Source organism: Gopherus flavomarginatus, chromosome 5 (assembly GCF_025201925.1).
Source record: "Gopherus flavomarginatus isolate rGopFla2 chromosome 5, rGopFla2.mat.asm, whole genome shotgun sequence".
NCBI classification, from domain to species: Eukaryota; Metazoa; Chordata; order Testudines; family Testudinidae; genus Gopherus; species Gopherus flavomarginatus.
Genome location: NC_066621.1, coordinates 145,592,538 through 145,616,702, shown reverse-complemented (window position 1 = coordinate 145,616,702; position 24,165 = coordinate 145,592,538). Strand labels below are relative to the sequence as shown.

The 24,165-nt window shown below is 38.8% G+C and overlaps 1 protein-coding gene across 7 annotated transcripts in view; it reads right to left on the bottom strand.

Moving 5' to 3' along the window:
• PPP2R5E (protein phosphatase 2 regulatory subunit B'epsilon) overlaps positions 1 to 24,165 on the bottom strand; it is a 113,762-nt gene that overhangs the window by 28,005 nt on the left and 61,592 nt on the right. For all 7 annotated transcript variants that reach the window (XM_050952630.1, XM_050952628.1, XM_050952629.1 and 4 more), the window contains one exon: positions 13,515 to 13,711. In XM_050952630.1, coding sequence (XP_050808587.1) covers positions 13,515 to 13,711 — 197 coding nt within the window. The remainder of the gene's footprint in view (positions 1 to 13,514; positions 13,712 to 24,165) is intronic.

Genomic DNA, 24,165 nt, shown 5'->3' with positions numbered 1-24,165 from the left:
CAAAAGCAAAATTATTTTTGAATAAGCATATACTGTAAAATCCAAGTAAAGGCCGAGTGCCACGTGCATAAAATGCATCCAAATCCATTTGTGCATGCAAGAAAGAGAGTAGATAAGAGTAAGTTGAAGTAAAAGGTACAACCACAACTGAAAAAGATGTGTAGTTTCCTTTAATTTTTCTTGTCCACATTAGGAATGAAGAAGTTGATGTTATAAATAGAGGCAACATTTAGATGACTTGGTCAAGAAAACAGACAGACAAGTTATCCTGATGGTGAAGAGTTCCAATTGTCATTAAACTGATGTCCACAAGTAATTATAAGTCTAAAAAGATAACGTGAACTGTTACAGTAGGCACCTCATTTTTAAAATCAATGAAGTGCGCCAATCCTTGGAACACACTGTACTTCTTCTAAGTATCACGCAAAGGATTGAAATGCAGGCAACTGAAAGAATGAAGACTACTACTGCATGAATCATAAACACAGTGTAATGGTTCATTTACATGTATGCATCAATTCACAGCCTGTTCATTAGTCTGGAGCTGCTGAGATATAGATCTTTGACAATACAGTAGAATGGCTTCAAAGTAGAGATGCATGGGGAACAAAAGGGAAAATCTGTTTCAAAACTTTTTCCAAGATTCCTCACCACAATCATTTTTTTTCTTTTTAAATTCCAACCAACTCTAATTTAGAAAAAAAAAGTGAGGGGAGTAAATTTCAAATAAAAATTTTTCCTGATTTTTTTTCTAATTCAGAAATTGACAAAATATTGACCAGCTCTACCAATCAACCACTTCAATGTAACTCCAAATATATATTAATAGGCAATATGTTGCAAGATTTTACCAAGATATTTGTAACTGAAATTACTTTTTAAATACCAAACAGAACCTGTCTGAGGTTAGGGCTGAATGCCCACAAAACACCCCCCCCCAAAAAAACAAACAAACAAAACAAAAGCCACAATAACCTTTTCAAGTCAAGTCTCCCCTCCCCCACCAAACTAGAGCATGGCATATAGTGTCCCAAGTTCCCCCCAAAAGTATTGCTTGTACCTGGCTGTAACTAAAAATGTCAGACTGAGCTCAATTTCAATTTATTTCAATACTTCGTACTACTTTTTTTCTGAATTGGGTACATGCCAAACTTTATTCTGAAATGAAAAGGGAGTTTGGACTAAGTAAACCAAACAGATCTTTAAATATATTGTCACTGCAGTAGAAACATATAGGAGTCTAAATTCTCCCATTAGTGACTGGTGAATTTACATCTTCTCTCATCATCCCCTGTTGTAAATGGGAGATAGACTCCCCCCAAATATATAAATATAGCACGTACACAGTAACTTGTGCATACGTATTACAAATATCTGAAGCCATTCTGACTGGATAAGCCCATAACTTGATGGGAAAGAGCCGCAGTACTTAACAGATTGCGAACCTTTTCATAATGTTTGCATCAGTTCACACAAATAACTACACTTTTCAAACTTTACTATTTTATTTTTTCACTATTATGACTGAGTGATGAAACACCTTGCTACCTGCTGTGCAACTGGCACAAGGTAAAGTGACGAAGTTTGGAGTTGCACGATCTCGAGAAATTAGGTGATATCACAAGACATATTTCAAACTGCAAATAGCTGAAGGAAAAGAAATACTTCAGTTCAATTCTGTACACTTGAAAAAGTGAAATAAAAATACTGAAAAAAGGAAGATTCTCATTACACTTGCATAAATATACAAACTATAAGCATTTAAACATTTAAAGAACTACCATGGACTTCAAAATCATACTTCATTTTTTTAGCTACAATTGTAACTAGGGCTGTCAATTAATCGCAGTTAACTCAAAAAAATTAATCGTGATTAATTCTACTTATAACAATAGAATACCAACTGAAATGTATTACATATTTGATGTTTTTCTACAATTTTCAATATTGATTTAAATTATAACAGAATACGAAGTGCATAGTGCTCACTTTATATTATTTTTATTACAAATATATGCACTGTAAAAATGATAAACAAAAGAAACAGTATTTTTCAATTCACCTCATACAAGTACTGAAATGCAATCTCTTTATCGTGAAAGTGTAACTTACAAATGCAGATTTTTTTTTGGTTACATAACTGCACTCAAAACCAAAACACTGTAAAACTTTAGAGCCTACAAGTCCACTCAGTCCTACTTCTTATTCTGCCAATCGCTAAGACAAACAAGTTAGTTTACAGTGATGGGAGATATTGCTGACTGCTTCTTATTTACAAGATCACCTGAAAATGAGAACAGGCGTTCGCATGGCACTTTTGTAGCTAGCACCGCAAGGTATTTACATCCCAGGTATCTTAAACATTTGTATGCCCCTTCATGCTTCGGCCACGATTCCAGAGGACATGCTGATGATGCTCATTAAAAAAATAATGCGTCAATTAAATTTATGACTGAACTCCTGGGGGGTAGAACTGTATGTCTCCTGACCTGCTTTACTCGCATTCTGTATATACTTCATGTTATAGCAGTCTTGGATGATGACCCAGCACATGTTCATTTTAAGAACATTTTCACAGCAGATTTGACAAAAGGTAAAGAAGGTACCGATGTGAGATTTCTAAAAATAGCTACAGCACTCGACCCAAGGTTTAAGAATCTGAAGTGCCATCCAAAATCTGAAAGGGATGAGGTATGGAGCATGCTTTTAGAAGTCTCAAAAGTGCAACACACTGATACGGAAATTACAGAACCCAAACCACCGAAAAAGAAAATCAACCTTCTACTGGTGGCCTCTGACTCAGATGATGAAAATTAACATGCATCAGTTTGCACTGCTTTGGATCGTTATCAAGCAGAACCCATCATCAGCATGGAAGCACGTCCTCTGCAATGGTGATTGAAGCATGAAGGAACATATAAATCTTTAGCACATATGGCATGTAAATATCTTGGAACACCAGCTACAACAGTGTCATGCAAATGCCTGTTCTCACTTTCAGGTGACACTGTAAACAACAAACAGACAGCATTATCTCCTGCAAATTGTAACCAACCTTGTTTCTCTGAGTGACTGGCTGCCCAAGAAGTAGGATTGAGTGGACTTGTAGGCTCTAAAGTTTTACATTGTTTTATTTTTGAATGCAGTTTTTTTGTACATAATTCTACATTTGTAAGTTCAACTTTCATGATAAAGAGATTGCACTAGAGAACTTGTATGAGATGAACTGAAAAGTATATTTTTTTACAGTGCAAATATTTGTAATAAAAATAAATATAAGTCAGCACCGTACACTTCGTATTCTGTGTTGTAACTGAAATTAATATACACCTCTACCCCGCTATAACGCAGTCGTGGGGAGCCAAAAATCCCTACCGTGTTATAGCTGAAACTCCATTATATCGGGGTAGGGGCGGCAGGGCTCTAGAGCTCCGGGGCTCCCCGCAGCAGCCAGAGCCCCGCTGCTACCACGCTATACGTGAACCCGTGTTATATCGGGTCACGTTATGTGGGGTAGAGGTGTATTTGAAAATGTAGTAAACATCCAAAAATATTTAAAATGAATTGTATTCTATTGTTATTTAACAGCACCATTAATTTTAATTGCGTTATTAATCGTGACAGCCCTAATTGTAACAATTAAAGTTACAGTAACTCTAAGAGCTGGTTACTTACCTGTAACAGGAGTTTCTTTGAGATATGTGGTCCCATCCATATTCCACTGTGGGTTAAGCATGTGCACCATGTGCCTTGAGCTAGAGAATTTGAAAGAAATGCCTGCTATGTGATCAAGAAAGCTATGTGACTGAGTAGGGACAGATGTCTTTTGAGCGGTACTCGAGGGCTACTTGTGCCATGAACTATGATATTGTTCATGGTCTGGAACCTGTCCATGGGCAGGTATGCCTTTGCAGTGATAGAATTTAGGATTGTCATGATGAAGTCCAGAGTTTATGTAAGGGTGAGAACAGATTTTTCTATATTTATGCAGACTCCCAATGAAGACGGAAGATGTAGCATCACAGAGTTACACTTTGGAGCAGGAAGAGCACTCTTTGCTGAATCAAGCGGATGTACAGGGAGGTTCCCCAGCCTGGGTCCGATTGGGGCCTCTTGACCTTCTCTATGAAGTATTTGTGGAGACAAAAGTTCCCACCTTCTTGGGTACAGCTGGGGAACGATCAGCATATACACTTCTACCCCGCTATAACGTGACCCGATATAACATGGGTTCGCGTATAGCGCAGTAGCAGTGGGGCTCCGGTGGCGCTTTAAAGGGTCTGGGGCTCCGGCTGCAGTGGGGAGCCCCAGGCCCTTTAAATCCCGCTGGAGCCCTGTTAGTTCCAGAGGTGTGCAGGTTGGCTAACAGTTTGTGCTAGGAGTCCTGGACCACCTCAAGGAGAATCTGAAGCTTTCCAGCAACTCCGTGGAGAAGGTCCTGGAACCACCTGAAGTCATGGTGATGAGGGGGTGCAAAAGTCACTGTTTCATCTGGAAATGATGATGGCAATCTTGCTGGTTCTGGCAGAACCAGAGCATACTATTCTTCCTCCTCTGTCGGATCTCGAAGTAGACCTGAGCATCCCCTTAGAGGGGAGGCAATGGGTGACTCCCTAGCAGATGGGATCAACTAGATACCAAGGCCCCCAACATGGCCAGTAAGAGGGGCTGATAGGCATGTGGTACCAGCAGCTCTAAGCTAGATGAAGCAGAGGTTAATCCTGAACCTGTGCAGGTCTTTTAGGTGGTGGAGGATAAGTATGGTAAGGGAAGAGCAATTCAGCCAATGGCTCTGAATCTCCTGAGCAGAAGGCTGAGTCCAGCTCCATTGGAGGGGAGGCGTATTCTGCATACGGGAGCTTAACAGGCTCCACTGCATAACTGGTTCTCTCTGAAAAGATATTATATCCTGGGAAACAGAGGGTCCCAATGGAGGAGAGGATTCTGGATCTGGGAGGGTGAAGACATCTTGTGGGGTGGCAACACATTCAGACCTCTCCAGTGTGAGGGGGACTCTGCTTGTCCAGGTCATCAGAGCTGGTGAGAAGGGTGGTATCCAGAGTTGGTGAGAAGGGTGGTATCCAGAGCTGGTGAGAAGGGTGGTATCCAGAGCTGGTGAGAAGGGTGGTATCCAGAGTTGGTGAGAAGGGTGGTATCCAGAGTTGGCAGTGATTGGTCTTCATCAGTGTAGATGGATCCCAGGGTTTGGAGTCGGGGATGACAGTACTGACAGGACACAGTTTGGAACTGATGTAGTCCAATGCTTGTGGGCTTCCTTGTTGTGTCTCTAGGACTTAAAACATCCTAAGTCCTCTCGGACTGAGCTGGTAGGCTTGCTTACAGTCAAGTCCAACTCCTTTGAAGTGAACTTAAAGGAACACTTAATCTCATGCTTATGAGAGTGCTTCCTAGCTTCCCAACAAGGCCCTGCTATGAGGCCTGTGAGGATGGATTCTACCGTATCAGAGTTGCATTTCGCAGCAGGAAGTGCACTCCTTGCTGAATCAAGTGAATGTATGGGGGCTGGGTTTAGCCAGCCTGGGTCCGATTGGGGCCTCATCGCCTTCTCCATGAGGCATTTATGGAGACAAAGATCCCGCCCTTCTTGAATACAGCTGAGGAATGAGATAGGCATACACTTGCCGCAATGTGAGCTTCCCCAAGGCAGTACAGGCATCATTGGTGGTCATCACTGACTGAGAAGGATCATGGTCAGGAAACTCAGTCTGAAGCCCAGCGTACTGGGCATAGTCTGGTACCCAAACTGGATGAAGTCAAAGCTGCGGACACTCTAGATTCCAACCTGGTGGTGAGAAGAAACTGAAGAGATGATTAGTCTGTACCACCTTTTATTCCCTCGGTCAGAGATGCAAGGTGGACCCGGGTGCATGTGCGGACCAATGGACACTACTTTCAAATTCTCTGGCTCAGGCACACAGTACACACGTGTAAGTCACAGTAGAATACAATAGGGACCATTACTCAAAGAAGCACAACATTTTTTTCTAATTTGTTTTTCCAGTTTATTTACTTTGCTCATTTAAAAGCTGTACATAGTCAGTTTCATAATTTCTCCTGTATAATCAGGAAAATCATTTCTCCGGTATAATCAGTTTCTTGGGCTGAGCAAATAACCCACACAAATATGAGTCAGGAAAAAAAAACATTCTAAAAATAAGCAAATCTTATTCTAAAACCACAAAAATTGGTAGGAAAACTCCCGGGGCAAGTGTAGTAGCTGAAACTACTTATAATCCATTGTCTGAAAACAACTGGATTTCAAGCTGAGGATGCTTCTTTAACAAGTACTGAGTAATTGGCATCCAACTAATCAGTTTGCTGTCAATTATATTTAAAACAAATAAAATGTGTGAAAGGGTTAGGTTCAGTGTGAACACATTGTTTTCTTTTCTTTTCTGTTCTTGCTTCTACTGCCAGTATCACCTGACAATCCTCAAGCAGAAATTTAAAATTACTTCTTCAAATTCATATTTTATAGCTACATCTTCTGTAAATTTCAATATCTCATAAATGCCTTGGGTAACTTTGCAGTTAGTTAAAGCTATCTGGGGACTTCCATTACAAATTCATTATTAGGTTCAGAGGATCCTAGCTCTGCAGTAACATTTTATTCCTGAAAAGAAAAACTCAAAAATGGAGTTCAAGAATACAGAGTTCTTAGGTGGTTTCAAAACACTCTTTGTGTACTCTTGTAATTTTAGCACTGCAATCTTTCAGGCAATGACTCTGGCACCTTGATATTTCGTAACTTGTCACAAACCTTCTCAAATGACGTTAAGATAAATATTTTAGCCAAAATTTGTCACTATTCATTATTGGAAAATTCTATTATTTTATTTATTTTATTTAAACTTGATATTGTGTAAATCTAATCTGATTTTTTCCCCAAAAAAACTACAGAGAAAACACACAAAACAAGTTATTTTTAAAAATGTTAATACTAAAGAGGTACAGATTTGCAGTACATCTGCTGATTCAACCAGCCTTTAAACTTGGGAACATTTGAAATCGGATCTGGATTTTGAGGCCAGGGTCCACTACTAATCATAAGCAAAGCTAATGAAAATGAAGAAATTCACAATTATGGTAAGTATGACTGCTAGCGCCTTCACTTAAAAAGGATTCCTCAACAACTGCCTTGTTTGGCTTTGTTTGCCTTGTATACCAGGTGTTTGATATTAGCTTTAACCAGGATTAGCTTTATCTATTAGGTCTCTCATTTCTGTTACATTAGCTGAACCAGACTCTGATCTCTTTCCGCAAGTGTAAACCCAGAATGAAGTCAATTAAATCATTCCAGATTCATACCACGGGAACAGAGATCAGCATCTGGTTCTTTGGATGTATTGTTTGGTAAGCGATAATTTCTCTGATAAAAGCAGCAAAGAATCCTGTGGCACCTTATAGACTAACAGACGTTTTGGAGGATGAGCTTTCGTGGGTGAATACCCACTTCGTCAGATGCATGCACATGCATCTGACGAAGTGGGTATTCACCCACGAAAGCTCATGCTCCAAAACGTCTGTTAGTCTATAAGGTGCCACAGGATTCTTTGCTGCTTTTACAGATCCAGACTAACATGGCTACCCCTCTGATAATTTATCTGATGTTTGACTTCGTTATTTACAACAGATTCCTGCCTGTCCCTGTGCTGTTCAGCCGCCTTTTGACCAGGACTGCCAGAATAGACCTGATTTGAGTCTAATTTTGCCTATGCAGGTTAATTTTTTCATTGCACTTAATTTGTAATGATAGAAAAGTTCAGGAAGACACCTAGTGCACTATGGTCAAATTTTGCATTTAAGAGTCAGGTAGTAAAGGAACATTTTTCTGAAAGTTATGTATCACAACTGAGTTTCATTATCCAGTCAATAAAATGTAGCGTGTTAGTTACCCTGGGTTAAAGCATAAACACTACAGCAAATGTTTGGAGAGGGAGGTTTATAATCTGCAAAGGAAAGAATGGGCACCTACCACAGAAATTCATTCAAGGATTTAAATTTAACCAAAAGTCATTTTTCCCACCCATCTGCCTTTTTTAATAGAAACAGTCAGTTTCTCAATCTACATGTTAAGCTTTTGAAAGCATAAAAAGCCCTACAAGCACACTGCAGGATAATGCACAGCTAATACAAACATTCATTTTATTCAACTAACAGTGCTTAATCTAAGAGCAAAATCACCATCATTACTTTATTCTAAGCTTGCAAATTTTGTTCAGACAGTGGTAAATTATTTCAGATTAAGTGCCATATTATTTTGTCCATAAAACTGTTATCTCTGACATTTTCTTTTGCATACACTGTTTTAAGTGGTAACGGCCTTTTTCTTCAGACCAGCTGAAATCTAAAGGATGTAAAATGCTCACTAAATGACACACCAAAAACTACAGGGGAAGCGGGCTTTGTACAATACACTCCTTCTGAATAAATCCTCCGATTTCCATTAGCACAAGTGCCCGTTATTCTTCTACTGGAAGTGATACTGATAATTCCTATAAGGCCTCATATGTCAGGTGACCACTAATAAGACTTTTTCCCCATCAATACAAATTCCAAAAGTTAGCATAGCTTCGAAAGTTAAAACAAGCAAAGCAGGTTGGTTAAAAAACAGACTGATAAACGTAAAGGGGGTGGGAGCGAACACAAACACAAAAACGAGAGCGAGAGAGAACATACAGAATATTGGACCACAGCATTAAGTTTTAAATACCATGAACTGCATGAGTTGCAGGCCGCAGATCCATGAGTAAGCTATGCTGATCATCCCAAATGAGTGCCCATAAAACCTTTATACCATACCACTAGCAACATGTATTCTACCAAAAAAAATTAGAAACATTTTCAAGAGAGTTTTAAAATAATATTATTAGTAATGGATTTTATATCACTTTATCTATAAAGCCAGGCTGCCTTAGTATCATAAATCAACTTTTCAGGTTTTATAGGCAGAGAAAAATTACAACTAGTGCATTTTAGAAAACTATAAATGACCTAAAAAGCTTTTCCATATATAATATAATTTTAAAGTCAGATGCCTCCAGATAATCAAGACTAGCAGCAAGTGACCAGCACTTTAACCACTATTCCTCTGTACGACAACTAGCATGTCAAACCTTCAGCTCAAAGAGGTGCTTTTTTTATCCTCTCCTTGCTTCTCCTTTTTTTAAAAAAATCAGTCTTAACATTGATTCCCTTCCCATCCCCTCCAGATATCGAATTCCACCCCTCCCACACAAGATTACACTGGCCCAAAGGCCAGGATGGCCAATATTCTTTCCTGGATGGGTATGCTGCAACCCAAAAGTGCTAGAAATGAATGCTAGACATCACAGTAAAGAGAATACTTCACCAAGTTTTCCAAATAGCATTTATGTTTAGTTTTGGTAGGTCTTAAGATATCATACCTTAACATCAAAATATTATTGTGATGAATGTGCTGCGCAGTCAACACAGAGCAGTGTGATGAATTTACTAAGGGTGAATCTGCTGCTGTTCTCCTGGCTCCTGACTGGATCATGACAGGTCAGCCAGAAAGGGAAGATCAATGGCAGTTGGGAGGATAGCTGGAGACCTGGAGGAACATGCACAAAAGCAGCTGTTCCTTGTGGCTGTTCATGGTCACTGAATGGGCGTACAAAGCTGCCTTCACACAGTTAGATCTATCTCAGTTTAAGAATAACAGGACTCATATACATATTGTAAATAAACAAGTTATACTATACCTGACTTCACATCATCAATTTTTCTCCGGCAACTGAAAGTGACCTGCTGCAAGGTTCCAAAATTGACTACTGCTTAGCCAAGGGGAAACACTGTGCACTAAACATCTATTTTAGGTAATGTTGAGGGATTGTCTCCTCCTCTAAGGCTTGTACAGCTGGATTCATGGTACAAAGGGAGTTTGGTTTTTGCTGGCAAAGTGATGAAAAAAAACACTACATGTCTAAGATAGCTTTCCTGTAAAATATGTAGCATATATGAAATACATGCTGGTGTGGTATAGCAAAAAATATTTGTTAGCACTCATTTGGGATGACCTGCATAATTCACTCATGGATTCAACACTCATGAGCAACATGACCCAAGCATGTTTTAAAAACCTTTATACTCTATGCCACATCATCATGCATAACACTTACACAGAATACATCTGCAAAGTGTGTGTGCACTTTATAGCTGGCGTAGGTAGCAATACCTGACACTTTCCAACATAAGATCTTGTTTTCTTTCGCTTATAACTTTGCCATACTTTAACCATTTGGGCTGAAATTTTCCAAGCCACGCATCTTCCTTAGGCTGAGGTTTCTTTGAAAATTTCAACAAAAACAATTCTGATGCAGGAGTATGGGAAAAAATGTTGATTTGCCCATGTTAAAATATTTTTATAACCATTTTATTGAGAAGCTATAGCACCTCCATGTTTTGGAGAAGGGACCTGAAATTTGGCAAAAGGGTTGTCCTGTTGCCAACGGTGTGAATTTTTGTTGTCCCTATGAAAATCTGCCCAAATTCGGCCAAATTATGAGCCAGTTTTGCAGCTAGATACCTCAAAAATTGTCTTCACTGAGCATGCAGGGACTAAGCAGGACTTTCACTGCATTTCCTCCTCCTGGCAGCCAAGAACTGCTGTAATACCAGGCATAGGAACAAAGACTGTTACTCCTGTGGTCACAATGTTCCCTGTTGGCATCCAAGCAGTGAGCAGGAGGAGGAACTAGCTTGACCAGAATGCAGAGAAGCGAGCAGTTAGATCTGGGACATGGAGCTGAGGGTAAGGATGAAGACTGGGACTCAGACAAGGACATGCCAGTCGACAGCAGAAAATGAAAACCCAGTACTGCAATCAGTTAGTCCCTGATGCCAAGAGGCAGAAGCCAGTGCTGTGGATATAAAGTTCCTAATGCTCAACTTCCACGTGATTCAGACATGGTTCAACGTGATTAAATTTGTTTTTTCAGGTTTTTTGTTTAAAAATATCACATACAAAAAGCTACCTTTAAAAGAACGTTAAAATCAAGTACTCAGAAGATAGGAAATGATAGAATTGTGATTGCCTGTAAAATCTTAATTTGCTCCCCTTGTGTGTATGCCTTTATTATCATAGCCTTTAATTACATGGAAGACAATTGTTTTTTCCTACAGGTACCCCACCCTCCCTTCAGTGCACAGGATGAACCAAGCTCAGGGACTGAATCTGCACAGAAAAGGAAGCTGTGGTTGACAGCAGAGGTTGTCAAATAGGGGTACACATACCCCGGGGGTGTATGCAGAGGTCTACCTGGCGGTACATCAACTAATCTAGATAATTTGCCTAGTTTTACACCAGGCTACATAAAAAGCATTAGCGAAGTCAGTACAAATAAGAATTTCATACAATGACTTTTATACTGTTCTATATACTATACACTGAAATGTAAGTACAATATTTATATTCCAATCGATTTATTTTATAATTATATGGTAAAAATGCAAAAGTAAGCACTTTTTCAGTAATAGTGTGCTTTGGTACTTTTGTATTTTTATGTCTAATTTTGTAAGCAAGTCATTTTTCAATTAGGTGAAACTTGGATTATGTGAGGCAAAACAGACTCCTGAAAGGGGTACAGTGGTCTGGAAAGGTTGAGAACCACTGGTCTGTAGGACCCCTTTCTTCATTTGTTGTAGAAATTGGAAGGTGTACAGTAAGTGAGGAAGGGAACTGCAAGAAAAGAAAGAATCTTTTCATAGTTAAGGCAGCTGAATGCTGCCCCGAGGAACTGGATTCGATTCCTGCCTTTGCCAAAGAATTCCTATGTGATGCTGGGGACATCACTTAAACTAAACTTTTCACAAGTGATCACTGACTTTCTGAATGCCCAACTTGCACTTGCCTGATTTGCAGAAGTGATGAGCACTCTCAGCTGCAACTGAAGTCAATGAAAACTCTGCTCTGAGCAAATAAAAATGATAAAAAATGCTAAGTTCTCTGAAAAAAGTCAAGCCTTGGGCATCCAAAATTACTGGATACTTTTGACCTTAATCTCTCTGTCTCAGTTTGTCATTTCTGAAAAGGGAATACCACCTCCTGGCCTCACAGCAGTTTTATGAAGATAAATTAATTAATGTTTGTGAAGCACTCTGATACTACAGGGATGAGCACCACAGAAACACCCAGGAGAAAATTAATAATTCTATATTCATAGCAGGGTTTGAATAGTATACAGTAAATAAGGCATGGGGCCACACATGGAACAATGAGGATAAAACATGATATTGAATAGCTTCTGTTCACTGAGTAAGCACCATCCCTCCTGTGTACTGAATAAGGCAGGGGTCCTGTGAAAAAAAACAGTATGTGATCATATAATTCTAGATTGTAACATAATGCACATGCATAAGAAGGCCAAATTAGCGTTGCCCATGCAATGCATTTTTATAATTACATAAAAAGGTGCATTAACAATGTGAATGTAGCAAAAACAAGTACTCAGATGTTAGCAAATGCCAGGATTAAGTTTCCATACGAAACCTTAGCATTCTTTTAATGCAGTTTTTTTGTATATTTCATATATATGAAATACACATAACACAAATCACACACACACAAATACATATTCCAATGGTATAAAACATATACTTCTACATAATTCAGATAATCACTAGAGTAGGTATGTATTTGTGTACAACTTGCGTGTAACAAAAAAAGGTGGATGCATGCTGCAAATTAAATTTAATCATAGTTCTCCACGAGTGTGTGTCTATTACCAGATTCAATGATCACATAATACCAGTATAGAACCAACACCACAAAATCTATTTCTGAATATCTGTCTTTTGCTTCAGGTGGCAATTTAGTAAGATTTTATCATATCTATCTTAAAGCTTGCAATGAATGTTCTTCACTTTATGCTATCTGGTGGTCGTTCAGCACTGATGTTGAAGGTACTTGTGTTAGCTAATAATTTATTAATAAGATTACCACTACCATTGGGAACTCCTGGTGACCTCTTAATTGTAGTTGCTATGAATCTAAAGAGCAAAGCACTGCAATTTTAATGTTGATCCTATGCATCACTTTTCAATGCTCAGTTACATGGCAAAAGTGACAAAGTTCCTTTGTGATGAGATTTTATTAGACTTAAAGATAAAAACTATCTTACAAAAAATAAAGACAAACATTCTAAAATTACTCCATTCTGTTTCACTAGGAAAAAAAGCACAATGAGTTTGTGTCTACTTCATGTTCTGAATGCTGAAATTTGAATTGCTCTGGGTATACTTTTCTACATATTTGACACTCGTGTTTTGATGTCCTAATTTGATTTCACTTCACTGCAAGTGAAAATTTGAGTTTTATTGGTCTTAGAAGTAGTATCCTCTGGTGACGTCTACTAGAAAATACAAACCCAAGGTCACATTTAGTCCGCTTATTCCAGGGTTCACTTTGGCCCCCAATATGTAGCTGGCATTGTATGTGGATCTAAAGTGTCCACAGTAAAGAAGAAACTCACCATTCTAACTACTTCGGGGTAAGTCTGCTCTGTCAAACAGCCTCTGCTTATTGTAATGTAGTCCACCAGTTCATTAAGAGTGGAGCGCTTGTATTCTTTCATTTTAAGGTCTGATAGTGTGTCCATGAAGTCAAAAATTACACAGCACTGCTGAAGTTTCTTTAGGAACAGTTCAGGCTGCTCTGAAGATGGAACGTCTATGAAACAAGAAAGGAAATCTTTGTGAGTCTGGCATCTTTTTATATGAAATAGGAATTCTTTTTGAAGAGCAATTTCAAAAGAAAGCAGTGTTCCATACAGTTTTCATAAAACAGTGCTCAACCTAACAATTAAACCCTTTATAGAAATTTCATCAGTATACAGTAGTTGAGATCTTGGATACCGCATGTACCACTATATTTAATTTTTTGCTTTTAAAAGTCACATTTATCAGCTCTCCAAGACTTAGAGGAGAGTATAAACACACCTACGTATAAGACCTGATCCTGCAAGCTGCTCAGAAATCGAGTACCACCGACTTCACTGGAATCTGAGGATGCTAAGCACCTCACAGGATCAGAGCCTCAGTTAGCTAACATTGTAAAGAAGGAAGAACGTTCTAAAACTTGATATTTCTATCTTTATATTTCAAAAAAGTGCTGTACCATACAGCAACACCATCCGAATAAATCTATGACTTTCCAAACAAATTTTCATAGTCCCATTAATTTTTATTCCCATGTTGACACTTTCTGTAATAAAATCAATTGTAATTTTGCAGTAGTCAATGAAGCTTTTCTGTTATAGAATCCTGCCAAAGCAACAGAATATGCTATCCTTTACATATAGTTTATATTTGAACACCCAAGTATTCTTGGCTGATAAAGTAAGTGCGTATATATTTGCTGCTTTTCTGTTTTGCCAGCCTTACTGGATCAGTCGCTTAGCAAAACTACATGAAATAAAAATGGACTCAACAGCACTACCATAAATGTGCTCAAACTCTTGACAGTTTCTATTTTATTCACAGTGGCAGGTTAGTTACCTTATTAAACATGATTTCAAAAGAATATCTAGTAAATTTAGTTTATCTGATTTTCATGTACACAAGGGGCTAATGATGATAATAGAAAAATTATAGAACAGAACCTTGATATTAAACAGAAAGGATGACAAACAACTGAGGAAGGCTGCCGCCTTACCTCCCACCTCAATGTTTTTTTGTTCGTTTGTTTTTTTTTAAGAAACTGCAGCTTAGCTCAAGAGGTTTACACAGTAGGATGGATTTAGTGATCTTCAAAGAAATGCAACAAATAAAGCATACAAGCTTACTCTATTCAGCTTTCAACTAGAAACAGTATAACACTCCATACTTTTGTAACGTGTACTGTTTTAATAATCTGCAAAAGATCAACTATATCACACTTTCTTCTCTTAATACAAGTCATATCTTTTACATAGTAACATTTCTTAAACAGGGATGCACAAATATAAAGGAGGGCCAGCATTTGGCCCACTGGTATGTTTTTTGTTTTGTTTTTTAATCTTCAGGGTATAGTGCTGATCAGGTTAAGGAACAGTTGGAAAACATGGGAAATTAATAAGTGTAGTTTATTTTGGAATAAAGCAGATTAATTGAAGATTTAAATTAAAATTATACCTATGCCTAATTTCATGTTTAAAAAATTTGTGAATTTTACAAAAGTAAATCCTTGCAAAACAAATTATTAAAGGCTCAAATTCATATTAATGGACTAAAGAACTGCACAAATGTATTTTATTTTAAAGTGCTGAATAAGAGATGCTTCCTAATCCACTACACATTATTTTTTGTTAGTATAATCTTAAAAAAAAAAAAAAAAAAAAAAAAGCAGTGAAGATATTGGATTGCTGTAGAAACAATGAATATGTAATTAGCGATATGGCTGACATTCTGCACTAAAATATATAAATCTGACATGGCAAAGCTCAATACACTCTGCAATTTCTTCCTGTATGTGTAGTGCTTATGGAGCAATTATAGATTCCATCAGATCCTCAACCTCTTTGCTACACAGAATAACCCCTGTCGTGGACAAGCTGAATTGCAGATGGTTTTATTCCCGATTTCAGATTCTGCTAGGCATTTAGTGAGCTCTGCAACACCCATGCCTGAGTCAAAGAAGAAGATGCCAGATAGGTGTCAGCAGTGTACTAATGATACTGCAATTTATATCATCATCTAATTCCACACAATACATTCCTAGAGGCTCTGTATAGATGTTGAACAGAAGATGTGACAGACTGGAGTCTTGCAAATCTCCACAAATAAGAACCTTTGAGATGGAGCAGCCAACCATCACCACCTTCTAAAAACCACCAGAAGCAATGAGCAGAACACCATTTTAAAGCTATTCCAGTCATCTTGATAAAGTTACACAGCTGTGTCAGCAAGTGCTGAAATCTGATAACAAGTCAAGGGATATCAATAAAGGTATCTGGCCTCTGCCCATTGCACAAGAAGATCAACAACGTCCATTCGTACCACTTCCAGTCTGAAATGTCACCAAATAAGGCCAGGGGCCTCAGGGAGCTAGATATCCGTTATATTTTCATGTTGCCATTTTCTTGATGACCTTTCACAAAAAAGAACTTCAAGAGTCAGACTGGGAGGTGGCTGACTGGAGTTCAGAACTTTCTTCTTTAGTAGCTGCCTAAGTACAGTGTGTTTGAGGGGTTCTAGAACCCAGTCTTCTCTGAGATAGGCACTAACAATCTCTTCCAAAACATAAGCTATGGTTCAAATGGGGTAGTTGGTATCTATTGTATTTAGGTGTATTGCAGTGTTATTTCCACAACATATATAATGCTTCGTTCTAGACTGTAATCTGTTTCAAAACTTTTTATAATTCATTACGTTTCTTTGCAACTTGCATATTGCATCAATAAAACGTAAATGAGTGCATCTATTTTTATATAAATTGTGTATCTGTTTTACAGTGGATGGGAAGGTAGGGGTATGGGTCTTTATTAGCATAGGCACTGACTCCACAGATGCTCCAGCCCTGGAGCACCCACGGAAAAAAATTAGCAGGTGCTTAGCATCCACCAGCAATAGGGATATAAATAGGGTTTAAAAATAGTAACCATGTAACCTTAAAATTCTATTGGTTAAACTGTTAACCATTAAGGAGTTGACACAGGCGAGGAACTAGGAGTGCAGGAGGTGCTGCAGCACCCTCAAGTTTTATATGAGGTCTCGGCCAGCAGCTGGAACTCTGGGCAAGGGAGAAGCAGCCAGGATACCAGTCATGGGCAGCAGAAGATGCCGGGGTGGAGCGGGGTCATGAAGAGGTGGGGCATGAGTGGGGGCTTGGAGGAAGTGGTGGAGTGAGGGCAGGCCTGCGGCGGAGAGGGGTTGAGCACCCCCTTGGTAGAGAGGAAGTCAGCGCCTATGTATATTGACACTCACTATGTCTGTCTAAAGGAAAATTAACACAAAAAATGGTTCCTAAGCTTAAGCCCCAGAACATGTTACATAGTTCATCTAAACTTGCTATAAATTACAATGCTGGGAAACCTTAAACTAAAATCAGGGGTTAAAAAGGCAATAATTGTCAATCTCATTCAAAGTTCTCTCAATTGAAATCTTGGGGAGAAAATAAATTGTATTTTCCAAACCTGAAACTACAAAGAAACCTAGATAATCCTATGCAAGACACACTGCATCAGAAAACACTAAAACTAAGTCATTATAGACTTTCTGTAATCAGTACACAAATTGTGAAAACTCTTCTTGATCTAGACCTCCTTTAAGAAGCAAATCATCATTTAAGCAATCAATTAGAAGTGTGATCAATTCCTGGGAAAAAACTGAATGTAACACAGTTTTGAAATTTCTTTTGGCAGTTCTGTTGGGAAGGGAACGAAAAACTCTCTAAGGATAAAGGTAACAAAGGACTTTGGGAAGCAGGATGTGCTCAGCACAAGAGGAAATGGGTCAGCAGAAATCAACAAATCAATCTTCCATGTTAAAAAGTTATTTTGTGTTGCCAGTTCCCACTACTTCAGTTCAGTTCTCCATCATGAAAGGTCAGTTCTTTAAAAGACTGCCGTCTGTGAGCAGAGGTCCAAAGATGCTGCTGTATAATCTTTTAATCTTTCTAAGGGATGGACTGGAGAGGAGAGGAGATGATGAAAGACTTTCAGTGCAAAATAGTATGGGGCAAGGGAACTCTCAGCTTCTCTCTGCTGATAATCTTACAGGCAGCCTCTCTCTGCCAATGGACCTCCAAATCCAGTTTACTATTACCGTCAGTTTACCACACTGAAATGTTGATCACATATTAATTATCTGCACTAAAAATAAGGTAAAAACTACATACAGATTTTTAGTTATGAATTAGAAATTGATACTTACTTGGAGTATGTTGGCATGCATAACTACATACCTTAGAAAAATCACTACAGCACATCAAAGCAGTAGCAGATTTCTCAAGATACACAGAAATAATCATCTCATAATAAATCAAAGGGATAGATTAGACCCAATAGATTCTAACTTGTCTTAATAATACCTTCATTGTGCCAAGGAAATAAGGAATATCTGAAAAAGAGCATGTTAAGGTGAGGAAGTCAAAGAATAAAACATGACAAGAACAGAAATCACTTCCTCTATAGTCAAGTTGCAATTTCCAGAAAGAAAAAGAATTAACTTGCATAATTAATTGATAAAACACAGATTGAGATGAATTAACACAAATTTAATTTGTGCCCAACAGGTGAAAGTTCCATTGTTTTCAGTTAATTTTGAAATGTTTTTATTTTTTCCTAAAGAAACCCTATCAAGTTTTTAGAGCTCAAAAATGAGTTATACTGAATATTACAAGTTTTATTTATTTGCAGTTATAAAGATCAGGGTACTCACAAAGGACAGATGTTTGCTCTAACAGACTACTGTAAAACAACCTCCCCTCTACAACACACTATAAATACAAATCAAGTGTGGGGGGGAGGGGGCGCTGCATGACATTACTAGTATGTTAAGACACGCCAGAAGGTATGCTTTTCTTTTTAGTAACCAAAAACAAAAAAAAGAAAGGTGGGTGGTTGAGGGAATCCTCATGTTGAAACCTTTAAAGAAAATGACCTTTAAGGGGTGAAAAACTTGACAGTTTCCCCTTCAGCTATTTAAAACACATAAGAGAATATTTTCATATCGGATTTCCAGATTAATTAAATTCACTGAAATTTATGAATTATCGTAACCTGTAACAAAAATTAGTATGAATCACACAGTTATAACCAAATCAAAATAGTGCATTATAATAGAAATGCTTGGGCAACCTTCTCTGTAGTTCTCATTAGCACTCCTGGAATAGTAACTCTAAAATATTTTAAATAGTTCAGTCATGCAAGGTTTTAATTGCTTTTCTCAAACTAAATAATCCCAATATCTATCCTTTTTCCTTTGTTATTTTTGTTACCTTACACTATATTCTTGTAAATTTAACTATGTCTTTGTTCAAAGATGCACCCGACAAAGTGAGTATTCACCCACGAAAGCTTATGATCCAATACATCCGTTGGTCTATAAGGTGCCACAGGACTCTTTGCTGCTTTGTTCAAAGATGGTGATCAAAATTTGACATTATAGTATTATTGTGGACACACCAATGCTTTATAAAATATACTGTAGAACAACACTTTTCTATTTACATAATATGACACTCTTGATACAGAACATACATTTTATGAACAAATTTAAAAGTATCTTCTTGAGGATTGGGTAGAATGAATTTGTGCACTAGCTGTTCACTTTCAGAGAGCTGGCTTCAAATCCTTCTTAAGGTCACAAATGAAAGTGAGTTACGGTGACACTAGTCATTTTAAAAATTACAAAACCATCATACAATCTGGGACAGATTGGCAGTCTCTACTCAACAGGGGCCTACGAATAGAACAAACAAAAGGGTTGCAGATTGCAAATGAAATGTTTGGAACATGTGCAGTAAAAACTGCAAAATACTCACCTATACTATGATTGCTCCAAATCAATGCTACCAGATTAAGTAGTTTTCATTAGTACTAACTTCATCCTCTAAATGTTTTGAAGACAGCTATTACTTTCACTACATTCACTACATGAATTATCTTATGCATAAACAATAAATATTGCTTTCTTACACCTTAGAAATTTTGTGTGATATATTAAGCTTGAAAAAAATACAAAACACAAATTGAATGCAAAACAAATTCCATAGCCAAGAGGAAAACAGAACTAGTAATTAAGAATAAATGTTTTAACCAGCATTAGCTGTCGGATCTTATTTATGCCTTCCAAACACAGGAGAACTCTCTATTCACATACTTTCCCCAAAAGGTGAAATCATTTCAGTATCAGATTATTAACAGTAAAAACCAAAGTGTATTCCATATAGACATTCCAGATCTAGTGCAATCCATTTATTACTGTATCTACTTAAAACCTACGTCCTGTAGAAATATTGTATTTTGGGGATTTTAAGGTATTTCTCTCTAATGCATATTTTCCTTGGGTCAAATGAATCAAACTACTTTATAATGCGGATTCTTGTCAGCCATGGTATGCTTTTTGACATTGGTGCTGTTGTTATGCAAGTATTTGGTCATAGGATTACCCATTTCCAGAGAGATTAAATATTATTATATTTAAATAAATTTAGACTACTATAAGTCTATGAAAATAATAAAGCACTACACAGAAGTATTAAAATTATTTATAGCTGAATAATCAAGTGCAGTCCTATTCTGAAGTGACTCTAAAAATGGCATTGCCCCATACGATAGCATCTCAATGATATCCAGATTAAACATGCTCAACTTACATGTGAAAAGGTATTTTGCCAACTATCAGCCCTGAAAACTTCAGGGGATCTGAAAGCCAAGATGGATTCTTCCTTTCTTTCTTGTGCATCACCACCAGTTATAAGTACACCTCTACCTCGATATAGCGCTGTCCTCGGGAACCAAAATATCTTACCGTGTTATATGTGAAACTGCGTTATATCAAACTTGCTTTGATCCACCGGAGTGCGAACCCCCCCACCCCCGGAGCACTGCTTTACCGCATTATATCGGGTCACGTTATACTGAGGTGGAGGTGTATTATGAAAGCCAAATTTCCCCATCATTTGTATATATCTACATCACTATTTTTGCCAATGGATTTGTCCTGCCAATCAACTGGCCCAGTAACTGGAATTTACAAAACAATTTTATTATTGATAAGCAAGGAAGAATAGAATCTAGCATACCTTCTTTTTATTCCAAATAAAGAAAGCAGACCAGTTATGTAAAAAGATACATACTTACACAGATATTTTTTAAAATAGAATTTCAGTCAAAAGTTACGACGAAGTATGTATATTTTTCTCTCTCTCTTCCACATACACGTGCGCGCGCGCACACACACACACACACACACACACACACTTCTGAGAAGTAATCTGCCTGATTACTTTCATTTAATTTTCATAGCTAACTGACAATATTTTGAATGCTTTATGGAGTCAGTAATCACTCATCTATAATAGGCTGCCTTTTCAAAGCTGTTCCCCAACTCCACTCTCTACATATATTTAACCATTATACAAGCTGGGCAGAGTTTAGGTACTCTGAGCCAAAAATGTAGGGTTAACTGGCACCAACATTACTCATGTAGATATAAACCATCTCGAAGAACCATCATTAATGCACAAGGTGAGTAACTTCCTCTTCTTCGAGTAGTGTCCCTATGGGTGCTCCACTGTAAGTGACTCCCAAGCAGTGCCCCTCCCCACTGGAGGCTGGGGCTTTGGAGTTGAGTCTGTTATAGATGATAGCACTGTGGCACCAAATCTGGCATCTGCAGCAGAGTTCCCCAGAACGGCACAGTGTTCTGTGAAGGTATGTGCAGATGCCTCAGTAGCTGCTCTGCAGATTTCTGATATACAGATACCTTTGGAGTAGGTGATGGACGAGGAGACAGATCTCACAGAAATCGCTGTACCTTTTGATCTATCTGCAATGGAGAGGAATAGTCTCAGAGATTTTCTAAAAAAAAATCTTGTCCTGTCCATATAGAAGACCACGGTTCTCCTCATGTCGCGCATATGGAGGATGGCTTCCCTATTATCCTGATGAGGCTTGGGATAAAAGCTTGGAAGATGAATAAATTGTTTCACGTGAAATGCGTAAATGACCTTGGGAGTGAACTTCGGATGTGTCTAAGCATGACTTTGTCAGGAAAGAACACTGTGAAGGTGATATGTGCCACTGGACCCGCATCTTCCTTGTCCTTCTTGCCAAGGTTATAGCGATCAGGAACGCCATCTTCATGGGAAGGTGAGTTAAAAAGCAAGCGGCCATGGGTTCAAATGGCAGCTTATTCAGTCCTTTTAACACTAGATTGAGATCCCATTGTGCAGGGAAGCCTGGGTTGAGTAAAGAGGTTCACATTGCCTTTGAGAACCCTCTTCGTAGTCAGGTGGGAGAAAACTGAGTACCCTTCTACTTGCTGGTGGAAGGTCGCAATTGCTGTTAAGCGGACTTTTAGTGAGCTAATAGAAAGTCCATTTCTTGAGAGTCAACAGATTACAGGTAGAGTGGCTGCATCCAGAGTGACGCTTTTGGGCTGGCACCATATTCAAAATCTAGTCCACTTTTTTAGGTAGGTATAACAGTTAGCTACTCTTCTCCTGTGTAATAACACTTCCTGTATCTTCTCAGAGCAAGATGTCTTTATGTGCTTGAACCACAAAGGAGCCAGGCTTTGAGCTGCAGTATCCACAGGCTGGGATGGAGAGAGTGTCTCTTGTTCTGCAACAGAAGGTAAGGAGTCATTGGAAGAGTCATGGTGGACAAAACACCAGTTGTGACAGGTACGGATACCATGTGTGTCTGGACCAGGTGGGAGCAATCAATATGATATTCGCTTTTTCTCTTTTTATTTCCAGTGGAATGGGGGGAAAGGTGTAAAGGCAGCCCTTGTCCCATTAGAGGAGAAGAGCATCCCCCAGGGAGTGTAATCCAATCCCTGCTCTGGAGCAGTACTATGGACGTTTCTTGTTCTGGTAAGTGGCAAACAGGTCTATTGCAGGTGTTCCCCATTGTCAGACGATTCAGTGATACTCCACGACATACATCACTCATTCATGATCATGTGGGAATTTGCGGCTGAGACTCTCCACTGTTGTGTTGTACACACCCGGTAGGTAGACTGTTGATATTGTGGGAAATGCAGCAGTTCCATAGCTTTAGTGCTTTCATGCACATGGAGGGTGATCTTGCACCTTCTTGTGGGTTTATGTAATATATGCAGGCTATATTGTCCATAATGATTTTTGTGTGCATGCCTCTGATCAGCAGGAGGAAGTGAGCACACACACTTCTGACTGCTCTGAGTTCAAGCAGGTTGATGTGACGGCATGTCTTGGATGGAAACCATTTGCCCTGCACTGTGAGATCATTGAGATGTGCGTGCCCCATCCTATGAGGGATGCATCAGTGGTCAGGGGTAGCGAAAGAGAAGGCTGAACAAATGTAATTCCTCTGCAGATGTTTACTGGGTCTTTCCACCAATTTAAGGATTGTTTGATTTGGTGAGCACCGACAGCAGTTTGTTTATGTTGTCTCTGTTCAGTCTGTAAATCAAACCAAACCACCCTTGGAGGCAACTCATGTGCAGTGTTGCATGAGCTATAACTAATGTTAACAGAAGCTGGAGGCAGTGTCTGGCCAAAAACTGGGGGCTGTCTCTAGAAGCATGAAGAGGCTGAGGAATCAGTGATGTGGGAGGAACCCCCTCACATGGACAGAGTTGAGGTCAGGTCCTATAAATGTTAACCTCTGTACCAGAGTTAATGTCAATTTTTGTGCATTAATTTGAAAGCCCAGATTCTGAAATAAATGGCTGATTCATAGGGCTTTGGTGAAGGGAATGTGCCCTGAAAAGACAATCGTCCAGGTAAGGATAATCATAATTCCCTGAGAGTATAAGTGGGCTGCCACTATGGAGAAGACATTGGAGAATACTCTGGGGGGCCAGTGAGAGGCCAAAAGGGAGTATTCTGTACTGGCAGTGGTCTTGGCCTAGTGTAAACCTGAGGTCTCGTCCGTGACTTGGTATGATAGAAATGTGGAAGGGTCAAGGGCTGAGAACCAGTCTCTTTTTTCTAATCTTGGAATAATTATTGCTAATGTGATCATCTTGAATTTCTGAGCCTTGACAAATTTGTTGTGCACTCTGAGGTCTAGAATGGGTCGCCATACTCCCTTTTTCTTCAGTATCAGGAATGAGTAGAAGCCTTTACCACTTAGATGTTTGGGCACTGGCTCTCTGGCTCCTATGTTGAAGAGATGGCTTACCTCCTGTCGTAGCAGGCTCTTAGGAGAAGGGTCCCTGAAGAGGGTCGGGGATGTTTATTGGGAAGGAGGGAGGCGAAAGTCGTGGAGTACCCTCTCAAATAATCTCCAGCACCTATTTGTTGGAGATTATCCATTCCCAGAGGCTGCAGAATGGGGTGAGATGGCATCCACAGAGATGGGTGAGGTTTTCCAACATCAGTCGGTGTTGAGGAGAGTGGTCTATGGGCACCTCAACCAACTTGTCAAAACTGTTGCTTTGAGGAGGAAGGTTGAGAGGAAGTAGATTGAGATCCCGAGGGTTTCTGTC